Source organism: Bombina bombina, chromosome 1 (assembly GCF_027579735.1).
Source record: "Bombina bombina isolate aBomBom1 chromosome 1, aBomBom1.pri, whole genome shotgun sequence".
Lineage (NCBI taxonomy): Eukaryota > Metazoa > Chordata > Amphibia > Anura > Bombinatoridae > Bombina > Bombina bombina.
In genome coordinates this window covers 1456824474-1456837777 of record NC_069499.1, presented here as the reverse complement: position 1 = coordinate 1456837777, position 13304 = coordinate 1456824474, and the positions used below count along the sequence as shown (strand labels likewise).

Sequence of the window (13304 nt, the reverse complement as noted above, 5' to 3'; positions counted from 1 at the left end):
TAAATGTGTGGACTCTCCCTGCCATTGGAAAGGAAACAAAATGTATGCTCACCTGATAAATTCATTTCTTTCCTGGCAGGGAAGGTTCAAGAACCCGCCCTGTTTTTGGCAGCAGTTTTTTTTTCCTTTTCTTCCAGCACCTCTATACTCCCCCCCCCCCCCCCCCCAGTGTCTCTCTTAATTAATTGCTACTGTACTTGGGGAACATACCTAGTAAATATCTATTTGATATGTCAAATAGTTTTGATGTTATAGCACTTTTAACTTTACATCCCATTAAAGTCTATGGGCATTCCATTTTGTCATTCACCCTTGTCATTCCATAGAGAGCAGCTATAACCCCGACATAATCTCACTTTCTGAATATGCTACTGTGCCTGAGGGACACATCTGGTAAATATCTACTTGATATGTCTCTTAGTTTTGTTGCTATAGCATTTTTATAATCCCACATAATCTCACTTTCAAAATATGCTACTGTACCTGGGGAACATATCTGTAAATATCAACTTTACATGTCTCATAGTTTTGTTGCTATAGCACTTTTAAATGTATATCCCATTTAAATCTAAGGGCATTCCATTTTGTAATTCACCCTTGTCATTCCATAGAAAGCAGATATAATCCCATATAATCTCAACTTCAGAATATGCTACTGCACCCAGGGAACATATCTTCTAAATATCTACTTCATATGTCTCATAGTTTTGTTGCTATAGCACTTAATTGTACAGCACATTAAAGTCTATGGGCATTCCGTTTTGTAATTCACCCTTGTCATTCCATAGAAAGCAGCTATAATCTCGCGTAATCTCACTTTCAGAATATGATACTGTACATGGGGAACATACCTGGTAAATATTTACTTGATATGTCTGATAGTTTTGTTGCTATAGCAATTTTTATTGTACATCCCATTAAAGCGTATGGGCATTCAATTTTGTCATTCACCCTTGTCATTCCTTTTAGTACATCCCTTTGCAAAATCTAGACAGTTACCATTGGACATTCATGCCATAATACAATTGTATACTTAACATGACAGTCTCTCTATATTCCTTGAAAGTTTATTTTGTCTTACACATCCAATCAACTGGCTAGATTGGAGAGGTCAATTATAGGTTTGTGCCTCAGTAGTACACAGATATTTTCTGGGCTGAGATGAACTATTCATTACTTGCAATAGATTTACAAATGTTTGGCTTGTTAGTACTATATCAGTGGAAGTTAAGGTTTCAAAATAGTAAACCTTCAATAAATATATTTTAAGTTTACCCATTAATGTTGTCCAGATTAAACCTCTCCACTCACCCAGCTGATATAAAAACGTCTGATCTTGGTTCAGCATACCATAGAAAAGCACTGCATGCTCCATTTTCTGCTCTATACATGCGTAAATGTACTAAAGACTGTAGAGCTAACTCTCAATACACACAATCTCCAGAGTCCAGATGCCACTCTACCCACACAGTGAAGGAGCAGCGGTTATGATGTCTCAGGGAAATACATACAGTACTTAGAATAAAAACAAACTCAATTCTGACTTCCGTTGTGTTATTCTACAAGTGAGTGCAATCAGGGTGACATTTAGATAGGACTCTCCCATTAACCCGTTATTTACTATATGTAAAAATGACACAGGGTTATTACTCGGCACACACTTGCAGAACACATATAGTATATAAGGCAACTGATCTGCGTATACCTTTCCGTAATCTAATACAACACATTTCTAAGAACAAAAACCAGGTACTCGGTCCCTTGCTTCTTTACCTTCCCCCTCGGTCACGGTTCCGGTCACATAGACGAGCAAGAAGCCCTACCAAACCCGGACCCCGAAGTCTCCTCCACAATACTGTGGACGCAGCCATCTTTTCAGGAAACTAACAGTAGTCGCACCGCCTACAAATACTGATAAACTTTATTCACAGCCTCAGCAGCAAGAACAAAAATAGTGTTGTGTTGCCAGCCACAAACCAAGCACAAGTGCCCCCTTCCCCACGCGTGTTACGGACCACCCTGATGTCTAGCAAAACCCACAATGTGGTAACAAATAGCAGCTATATATATGTGTGTGTGTTAAATAACCATAACAGAAAAGTATCTAAGTGTGATAGAAGAATATTGAGTGGAGGTGCTGTGTATTATGTACAGAATACAAATTACTTAGTGGATGAAAGATCCACAGAAAGGAATATACAGATAACACTCACAAATCTAACTCCAGTGCTATTAGTGTATTCCTTTCTGTGGAGCTTTCATCCACAAATTCATTTGTATGGAATAGTAGTGCATTGCTCTTATGGACTTTATTATTATTATCATTTAATTTTTAGAGTGCCAACAGATTCTGCAGCACTGAAAACATAGGTGCAATATACAAAGGTAATATTTATAAGTCAATAATAGATAGATCATCAACTTGACTTTAAAGGGACACTAAACCCAATTTTTTTTCTTTTGTGATTCAGATAGAGCATGAAATTTTAAGCAACTTTCTAATTTATTACTATTATCAAATTGTCTTCATTCTCTTGGTATCTTTATTTGAAATACAAGAATATAAGTTTAGATGCCGGCCCATTTTTGGTGAACAACCTGGGTTGTTCTTGCTGATTGGTGGATAAATTCATCCGCCAATAAAAAAGTGCTGTCCATAGTTCTGAAATAATAAAAAAGCATAGATGCCTCCTTTTTTAAATAAAGATAGCAAGAGAACGAAGAAAAACTGATAATAGGAGTAAATTAGAAAGTTGCTTAAAATTGCATGCTCTATCTGAATCACAAAAGAAAAAATGTGGGTTCAGTGTCCCTTTAACTATGTTGACCCTTTTGCATGGGTTAAAACATAGTTCTGTTAAAGTAATAGCATACTTGACAACTGTCCCGTTTTTGCCGGGACAGTCCCGGAATTTGGGACCCAGTCCCGGCCATTTACATGTCCCAGACTGTCCCGGCAAGTAGCAGGCTGCAGCTTAAGTTTAGCTAGTGCGATCATGTGTCAGACTTTCAGAGTCACTTCTCCTCCTTTGAAGAATCTATCGCGCGGTCAGCAGTGACGTCAGCACCCTCGACGTCACCGTCACGTGACCTTGCGTTGCCGCTCATACAGGGAGTGCAGAATTATTAGGCAAGTTGTATTTTTGAGGATTAATTTTATTATCGAACAACAACCATGTTCTCAATGAACCCAAAAGACTCATTAATATCAAAGCTGAATAGTTTTGGAAGTAGTTTTTAGTTTGTTTTTAGTTATAGCTATTTTAGGGGGATATCTGTGTGTGCAGGTGACTATTACTGTGCATAATTATTAGGCAACTTAACAAAAAACAAATATATACCCATTTCAATTATTTATTTTTACCAGTGAAACCAATATAACATCTCAACATTCACAAATATACATTTCTGACATTCAAAAACAAAACAAAAACAAATCAGTGACCAATATAGCCACCTTTCTTTGCAAGGACACTCAAAAGCCTGCCATCCATGGATTCTGTCAGTGTTTTGATCAGTTCACCATCAACATTGCGTGCAGCAGCAACCACAGCCTCCCAGACACTGTTCAGAGAGGTGTACTGTTTTCCCTCCTTGTAAATCTCACATTTGATGATGGACCACAGGTTCTCAATGGGGTTCAGATCAGGTGAACAAGGAGGCCATGTCATTAGATTTTCTTCTTTTATACCCTTTCTTGCCAGCCACGCTGTGGAGTACTTGGACGCGTGTGATGGAGCATTGTCCTGCATGAAAATCATGTTTTTCTTGAAGGATGCAGACTTCTTTCTGTACCACTGCTTGAAGAAGGTGTCTTCCAGAAACTGGCAGTAGGACTGGGAGTTGAGCTTGACTCCATCCTCAACCCGAAAAGGCCCCACAAGCTCATCTTTGATGATACCAGCCCAAACCAGTACTCCACCTCCACCTTGCTGGCGTCTGAGTCGGACTGGAGCTCTCTGCCCTTTACCAATCCAGCCACGGACCCATCCATCTGGCCCATCAAGACTCACTCATTTCATCAGTCCATAAAACCTTAGAAAAATCAGTCTTGAGATATTTCTTGGCCCAGTCTTGATGTTTCAGCTTGTGTGTCTTGTTCAGTGGTGGTCGTCTTTCAGCCTTTCTTACCTTGGCCATGTCTCTGAGATTGCACACCTTGTGCTTTTGGGCACTCCAGTGATGTTGCAGCTCTGAAATATGGCCAAACTGGTGGCAAGTGGCATCTTGGCAGCTGCATGCTTGACTTTTCTCAGTTCATGGGCAGTTATTTTGCGCCTTGGTTTTTCCACACGCTTCTTGCGACCCTGTTGACTATTTTTAATGAAACGCTTGATTGTTCGATGATCACGCTTCAGAAGCTTTGCAATTTTAAGAGTGCTGCATCCCTCTGCAAGATATCTCACTATTTCTGACTTTTCTGAGCCTGTCAAGTCCTTCTTTTGACCCATTTTGCCAAAGGAAAGGAAGTTGCCTAATAATTATGCACACCTGATATAGGGTGTTGATGTCATTAGACCACACCCCTTCTCATTACAGAGATGCACATCACCGAATATGCTTAATTGGTAGTAGGCTTTCGAGCCTATACAGCTTGGAGTAAGACAACATGCATAAAGAGGATGATGTGGTCAAAATACTCATTTGCCTAATAATTCTGCACTCCCTGTAGAGCACCAGCCTTCTCACACGCGGCAGTAGGAGAGGACAGTCACACACCCTAACTCTACAGAGAGCCGATCAGTCAGTGGATGACAGTCTGAGCCAGCAGAGCTAGAGGTAAGATGCGGGTGGGCCGGTCCAGCCAGTCAGGGTGCACCGTGCAAGGACAATCTCACTGGCTGCTATTTATTTCAGTATAACTAAGTGAACTATCAGAGGCTGCTGCAATGTGCTGCTGTTAAACAAGGTGAATCTCATCATTTTTGTTTAAATAAAAAAAAAAATGTGACTTTCATGCACTTGTCTGGGTGCTCTGTGTCTCCTTCTCTGTGTACAATCTGACACACACTGTTTAGCCTCTTCCCTCTGTGCCGCTCCCCTGGGTCTCTGCCCGGTGTCTCATTCATTGTGAGACATGCTAACTAGAGAAGGCATTACTGCTAGTTAAGTTGTTTAGCATTTGAGATAGGCACCACCTACATAATATCAAGCCCCCATTCACCCCTGCATAATATCTAGCCCCCATTCACCCCTGCATAATATCTAGCCCCCATTCACCCCTGCATAATATCTAGCCCCCATTCACCACCTACATAATATCAAGCCCCCATTCACCCCTGCATAATATCTAGCCCCTATTCACCCCTGCATAATATCTTGCCCCTATTCACCCCTGCATAATATCTTGCCCCTATTCACCCCTGCATAATATCTAGCCCCCATTCACCCCTGCATAATATCTAGCCCCCATTCACCCTTGGGCCCTGCATAATATCTAGCCCCTATTCACCCCTGCATAATATCTAGCCCCCATTCACCCCTACATAATATCTAGCCCCCATTCACCCCTACATAATATCTAGCCCCCATTCACCCCTGCATAATATCTAGCCCCCATTCACGCTTGGGCCCTGCATAATATCTAGCCCCCATTCACCCCTACATAATATCTAGCCCCCATTCACCCCTGCATAATATCTAGCCCCCATTCACCCCTGCATAATATCTAGCCCCCATTCACCCTTGGGCCCTGCATAATATCTAGCCCCCATTCATCCTTGGGCCCTGCATAATATCTAGCCCCTATTCACCCCTGCATAATATCTAGCCCCTATTCACCCCTGCATAATATCTAGCCCCTATTCACCCCTGCATAATATCTAGCCCCTATTCACCCCTGCATAATATCTAGCCCCTATTCACCCCTGCATAATATCTAGCCCCCATTCACCCCTACATAATATCTAGCCCCCATTCACCCCTACATAATATCTAGCCCCCATTCACCCCTACATAATATCTAGCCCCCATTCACCCCTGCATAATATCTAGCCCCCATTCACCCTTGGGCCCTGCATAATATCTAGCCCCTATTCACCCCTGCATAATATCTAGCCCCTATTCACCCCTGCATAATATCTAGCCCCCATTCACCCCTGCATAATATCTAGCCCCCATTCACCCCTGCATAATATCTAGCCCCTATTCACCCCTGCATAATATCTAGCCCCCATTCACCCCTGCATAATATCTAGCCCCCATTCACCCCTGCATAATATCTAGCCCCTATTCACCCCTGCATAATATCTAGCCCCTATTCACCCCTGCATAATATCTAGCCCCCATTCACCCCTGCATAATATCTAGCCCCCATTCACCCCTACATAATATCTAGCCCCTATTCACCCCTACATAATATCTAGCCCCCATTCACCCCTGCATAATATCTAGCCCCCATTCACCCCTACATAATATCTAGCCCCCATTCACCCCTGCATAATATCTAGCCCCCATTCACCCCTGCATAATATCTAGCCCCTATTCACCCCTGCATAATATCTTGGCCCTTTAAGTGTCACCCTGAATAATATCTGGTCCCCATGTGCCCCTCCTGCATAATATCTGGCCCCATGTGTCACCCAGCATAATATCTGATCCCCTTGCCCCTTTACATAATAACTGGTCCCCATGTGTCCACCTGCACAATGTTTGTCCCCTATGCCCCCCCCTGCATAATTGCTGGTCCCCATGTGCCCCCTTCACAATGTGTGGCCCACATATGCCCCCTGCATAATATCTGGCCCCATGTGCCCTGTGAACAATGTCTGGCCCCTATGCCCCCCCTGCATAATATGTGGTCCCCACGTGCCCCCTGCACAATTTCTGGCCTATATGTCCCCCTTCTTGCATAATATCTGGTCCCCATGTACCCCCTGCACAATGTCTGGCCCCTATGTCTCCCCCCCTGCATAATATCTGGTCCCCACGTGCCCCCCTGCATAATATCTGGTCCCCATGTACCCCCTGCATAATATCTGGTCCCCACGTGCCCCCTGCACAATGTCTGGCCCCTATGCCCCCCCCTTGCATAATATCTGGTCCCCACGTGCGCCCCCTGCACAATATCTGGTTCCCATTTCCCCCTTCACAATGTCTGGCCCCAATGTTCCCCCTGCACAATATCTGGCCCTCATGTGCCCCCCCCCCCCCCCCTGCATAATATCTGGTCCCCACGTGCCTCCCTGCATAATATCTGGTCCCAATTTCCCCCCCCCTGCACAATGTCTGCCCACGATGTTCCCCCTGCACAATATCTGTCCCTCATGTGCCCCCCCTCTATAATATCTGGTCCCCATATGCCCACCTGCACAGTGTCTGGCCCCTATGTGCCCCCTGCATCTCAATTGAATTACAGCCTTTTTTGGTCTGCTACTGGACTTGCATGTTTGTCTGTAACTACAAGTATCTACTGAATTACTAGTTCATTAAAGAGACAGTTTACTCCATAAGTTTTATTGTTTAAAAAGATAGATAATCCCTTTATTACCCATTCCCCAGTTTTGCATTATTCAGATAGGGCATGCCATTTTTTTTATTTTTTTTTAAACTTTTATTTAAATCCAGCATTATATTGAGAAAAAAAGAAATCAAATTACAAATTTTGCGCCACGCAGGGCCTGATGTTACATATTACAATTAATGTAGACAATACAAGAAAAATAAAAAAGTTGTCAGTATTTCACAGAATTATACCAAAACATAGATTCTAAAATAAATTATATTCTCTGCTGGAGTCTAGGGCATGCCATTTTAAACAACTTTCCAATTTATTTTTATCACCAAATTTGCTTTGTTCTCTTGGTATTCTTAGTTGAAAGCTAAACCTAGGAGGCCGATATGCTATATTCTTAGCCCTTAAAGGCTGCCTCTTATCTGAATGAATTGTGACATTTTTTCACAACTAGAGGGTGTTAGTTTATGAGTGCCATATAGATAACATTTTGCTCACGCCCGTAGAGTTACCTAGGAGTCAGCACTGATTGGCTAAAATGCAAGTCTGTCAAAAGAACTGAAATAAGGGGGCAGTCAGCAGAGGCTTAGATACAAGGTAATCACAGAGGTAAAAAGTATATTAATATAACAGTGTTGTTGGTTATGCAAAACTGGGGAATGGGTAATAAAGGGATTATCTATCTTTTAAAACAATAAAAAATCTGGTCTAGACTGTCCCATTAATATATTGTTTCTTTCATGTAATTAGCAAGAGTCCATGAGCTAGTGACGTATGGGATATACATTCCTACCAGGAGGGGCAAAGTTTCCCAAATCTCAAAATGCCTATAAATACACCCCTCACCACACCCACAAATCAGTTTTACAAACTTTGCCTCCCATAGAGGTGGTGAAGTAAGTTTGTGCTAGATTCTACGTTGATATGCGCTCCGCAGCAGGTTGGAGCCCGGTTTTCCTCTCAGCGTGCAGTGAATGTCAGAGGGATGTGAAGAGAGTATTGCCTATTTGAATTCAATGATCTCCTTCTACGGGGTCTATTTCATAGGTTCTCTGTTATCGGTCGTAGAGATTCATCTCTTACCTCCCTTTTCAGATCGACGATATACTCTTATATATATACCATTACCTCTACTGGTTCTCGTTTCAGTACTGGTTTGGCTTTCTACTACATGTAGATGAGTGTCCTGGGGTAAGTAAGTCTTATTTTTGTGACACTCTAAGCTATGGTTGGGCACTTTTTATATAAAGTTCTAAATAATTGTGTTTAAACATTTATTTGCCTTGATTCAGGATGTTCAACATTCCTTATTTTCAGACAGTCAGTTTCATTATATGGGATAATGCATTTGAATAATCATTTTTTTTCTTACCTTAAAATTTGACTTTTTTTCCTGTGGGCTGTTAGGCTCGCGGGGGCTGAAAATGCTTCATTTTATTGCGTCATTTTTGGCGCAGACTTTTTTGGCGCAAAAAATTATTTGTTATTTCCGGCGTCGTTCTTGTCACCGGAAGTTGCGTCATTTTTGATGTTTTTGCGCCAAAAGTGTCGGCGTTACCGGATGTGGCGTCATTTTTGGCGCTAAAAAGCATTTAGGCGCCAAATAATGTGGGCGTCTTTTTTGGCGCTAAAAAATATGGGCGTCATTATTGTCTCCACATTATTTAAGTCTTATTGTTTATTTGCTTCTGGTTGCTAGAAGCTTGTTCACTGGCATTTTTTCCCATTCCTGAAACTGTCATTTAAGGAATTTGATCAATTTTGCTTTATATGTTGTTTTTTCTATTACATATTGCAAGATGTCTCAGTTGGACCCTGAATCAGAAGATACTTCTGGAAAATCACTGCCTGATGTTGGATCTACCAAAGTTAAGTGTATTTGCTGTAAATTTGTGGTATCTGTTCCTCCAGCTGTTGTTTGTAATGAATGTCATGACAAACTTGTTAATGCAGATAATATTTCCTTTAGTAATGTTACATTACCTGTTGTTCCATCAACATCTAATACTCAGAGTGTTCCTGTTAACATAAGAGATTTTGTTTCTAAATCTATTAAGAAGGCTATGTCTGTTATTCCTCCTTCTAGTAAACGGAAAAGGTCTTTTAAAACTTCTCATTTTTCAGATGAATTTTTAAATGAACATCATCATTCTGATTCCGATAATGTTTCCTCGGGTTCAGAGGATTCAGTTTCAGAGGTTGATGCTGATATATCTTCATATTTATTCAAAATGGAATTTATTTGTTCTTTACTTAAAGAAGTCTTAATTGCATTAGAGATAGAGGAATCTGGTCCTCTTGATACTAAATCTAAACGTTTAAATAAGGTTTTTAAATCTCCTGTAGTTATTCCAGAAGTTTTTCCTGTCCCTGATGCTATTTCTGAAGTAATTTCCAGGGAATGGAATAATTTGGGTAATTCATTCACTCCTTCTAAACGTTTTAAGCAATTATATCCTGTGCCAGCTGACAGATTAGAGTTTTGGGACAAAATCCCTAAGGTTGATGGGGCTATCTCTACTCTTGCTAAACGTACTACTATTCCTACGGCAGATAGTACTTCCTTTAAGGATCCTTTAGATAGGAAAATTGAATCCTTTCTAAGAAAAGCTTACTTATGTTCAGGTAATCTTCTAAGACCTGCTATATCTTTAGCGGATGTTGCTGCAGCTTCAACTTTTTGGTTGGAAGCTTTAGCGCAACAAGTATCAGATCATAATTCTCATAGCATTGTTAATCTTCTTCAACATGCTAATAATTTTATTTGTGATGCCATCTTTGATATCATCAGGGTTGATGTCAGGTATATGTCTCTAGCTATTTTAGCTAGAAGAGCTTTATGGCTCAAAACTTGGAATGCTGATATGTCTTCTAAGTCAACTTTGCTTTCCCTTTCTTTCCAGGGTAATAAATTATTTGGTTCACAGTTGGATTCTTATATTTCAACTGTTACTGGAGGGAAAGGAACTTTTTTACCACAGGATAAAAAAATCGAAAGGTAAATTTAGGTCTACTAATCGTTTTCGTTCCTTTCGTCACAATAAGGAACAAAAGCCTGATCCTTCCCCTACAGGAGCAGTATCAGTTTGGAAACCATCTCCAGTCTGGAATAAATCCAAGCCTTTTAGAAAGCCAAAGCCAGCTCCCAAGTCAACATGAAGGTGCGGCCCTCATTCCAGCTCAGCTGGTAGGGGGCAGATTACGATTTTTCAAAGAAATTTGGATCAATTCGATTCACAATCTTTGGATTCAGAACATTGTTTCACAAGGGTACAGAATAGGCTTCAAGATAAGGCCTCCTGCAAGAAGATTTTTTCTTTCCCGTGTCCCAGTAAATCCATTGAAGGCTCAAGCATTTTTGAAATGTGTTTCGGATCTAGAGTTGGCTGGAGTAATTATGCCAGTTCCAGTTCTGGAACAGGGGCTGGGGTTTTACTCAAATCTTTTCATTGTACCAAAGAAGCAGAATTCCTTCAGACCAGTTCTGGATTTAAAAATATTGAATCATTATGTAAGGATACCAACATTCAAGATGGTAACTATAAGGACTATTCTGCCTTTTGTTCAGCGAGGGCATTATATGTCCACAATAGATTTACAGGATGCATATCTGCATATTCCGATTCATCCAGATCACTATCAGTTTCTGAGATTCTCTTTCCTAGACAAGCATTACCAGTTTGTGGCTCTGCCGTTTGGCGTAGCAACAGCCCCAAGGATTTTTACAAAGGTTCTCGGTGCCCTGCTCTCTGTAATCAGAGAACAGGGTATTGTGGTATTTCCTTATTTGGACAATATCTTGGTACTTGCTCAGTCTTCACATTTATCAGAATCTCATACGAATCAACTTGTATTGTTTCTTCGAGAACATGGTTGGAGGATCAATTTACCAAAAAGTTCATTGATTCCTCAGACAAGGGTAACCTTTTTAGGTTTCCAGATAGATTCAGTGTCCATGACTCTGTCTCTGACAAACAAGAGACGTCTAAAATTGGTTTCAGCTTGTCGAAACCTTCAGTCTCAATCATTCCCTTCGGTAGCCTTATGCATGGAAATTCTAGGTCTTATGACTGCTGCATCGGACGCGATCCCCTTTGCTCGTTTTCACATGCGACCTCTTCAACTCTGTATGCTGAACCAGTGGTGCAGGGATTATACAAAGATATCTCAATTAATATCTTTAAAACCGATTGTACGACAATCTCTGACGTGGTGGACAGACCACCATCGTTTAGTTCAGGGGGCTTCTTTTGTTCTTCCGACCTGGACTGTGATTTCAACAGATGCAAGTCTGACAGGTTGGGGAGCCATTTGGGGGTCTCTGACAGCACAAGGGGTTTGGGAATCTCAGGAGGTGAGATTACCAATCAACATTTTGGAACTCTGTGCAATTTTCAGAGCTCTTCAGTCATGGCCTCTTCTAAGAGAGAGTCGTTAATTTGTTTTCAGACGGACAATGTCACAACCGTGGCATATGTCAATCATCAAGGAGGGACTCACAGTCCTCTGGCTATGAAAGAAGTATCTCGAATACTGGTATGGGCGGAATCCAGCTCCTGTCTAATTTCTGTGGTTCATATCCCAGGTATAGACAATTGGGAAGCGGATTATCTCAGTCGCCAAACGTTACATCCGGGCGAATGGTCTCTTCACCCAGAGGTATTTCTTCAGATTGTTCAAATGTGGGGACTTCCAGAAATAGATCTGATGGCTTCTCATCTAAACAAGAAGCTTCCCAGATATCTGTCCAGATCCAGGGATCCTCAAGCGGAGGCAGTGGATGCATTGTCACTTCCTTTGAAGTATCATCCTGCCTATATCCTTCCGCCTCTAGTTCTTCTTCCAAGAGTGATTTCCAAGATTCTAAAGGAGTGCTCGTTTGTTCTGCTGGTGGCTCCAGCATGGCCTCACAGGTTTTGGTATGCGGATTTTGTCCGGATGGCCACTTGCCAACCGTGGACTCTTCCGTTAAGACCAGACCTTCTATCGCAAGGTCCTTTATTCCATCAGGATCTCAAATCCTTAAATTTGAAGGTATGGAGATTGAACGCTTGATTCTCAGTCATAGATTGTTTCTCTAACTCTGTGATTAATACTATGTTACAGGCTCGTAAATCTGTATCTAGGAAGATATATTATCGAGTCTGGAAGATTTACATTTCTTGGTGTTTTTCTCATCATTTTTCTTGGCATTCTTTTAGAATTCCTAGAATTTTACAGTTTCTTCAGGATGGTTTGGATAAAGGTTTGTCTGCAAGTTCTTTGAAAGGACAAATCTCTGCTCTTTCTGTTCTTTTTCACAGAAAGATTGCTAGTCTTCCTGATATTCATTGTTTTGTACAAGCTTTGGTTCGTATAAAACCTGTCATTAAGTCAATCTCCCTCCGTGGAGTTTGAATTTGGTTCTGGGGGCTCTTCAAGCTCCTCCGTTTGAACCTATGCATTCGCTGGACATTAAAGGGACAGTTTACTCAAAAATTTTCTCCCCTTTAATTTGTTCCCAATGATCCACTTTACCTGCTGGAGTGTATTAAATTGTTTACAAGTAGCTCCTTTACCCTTATATTGGCATTTGAAATTGTTAATTTAGCATGTGGTATCCCCACCTATTCTGAAAGTTTGTGGCCGCGCGTACCAGCTATAGATAAGCTTTGTAAACACAGCCAGCAAAAGAAATTACACTCCCAGTGTGATAAAGCAGAGATAAGGTAATAAAATGTTGATTTTCCATTGTTCTCTCAAAGTACTGGTGATTGTTTTAAGGACAGATATAAGATAAAGAAGCAGGTATATGTGCACAATGTGATACAGTAATGAGATATGATTATACCTACAAGCTCAACCTATTTTA

The 13304-nt window shown here is 41.2% G+C and overlaps 1 protein-coding gene across 2 annotated transcripts in view; it reads right to left on the bottom strand.

Moving 5' to 3' along the window:
- The window catches only part of PGS1 (phosphatidylglycerophosphate synthase 1), a 398675-nt gene extending 396797 nt beyond the window's left edge, over nt 1–1878 (bottom strand). The window contains exon 1 of one of the 2 annotated variants that reach the window (XM_053706226.1): nt 1774–1878. In XM_053706226.1, coding sequence (XP_053562201.1) covers nt 1774–1871 — 98 coding nt within the window. In that variant the 5' untranslated portion in view covers nt 1872–1878. The remainder of the gene's footprint in view (nt 1–1773) is intronic. The other variant, XM_053706217.1, reaches the window with a different exon arrangement.
- Nucleotides 1879–13304: the final 11426 nt, after the last annotated feature.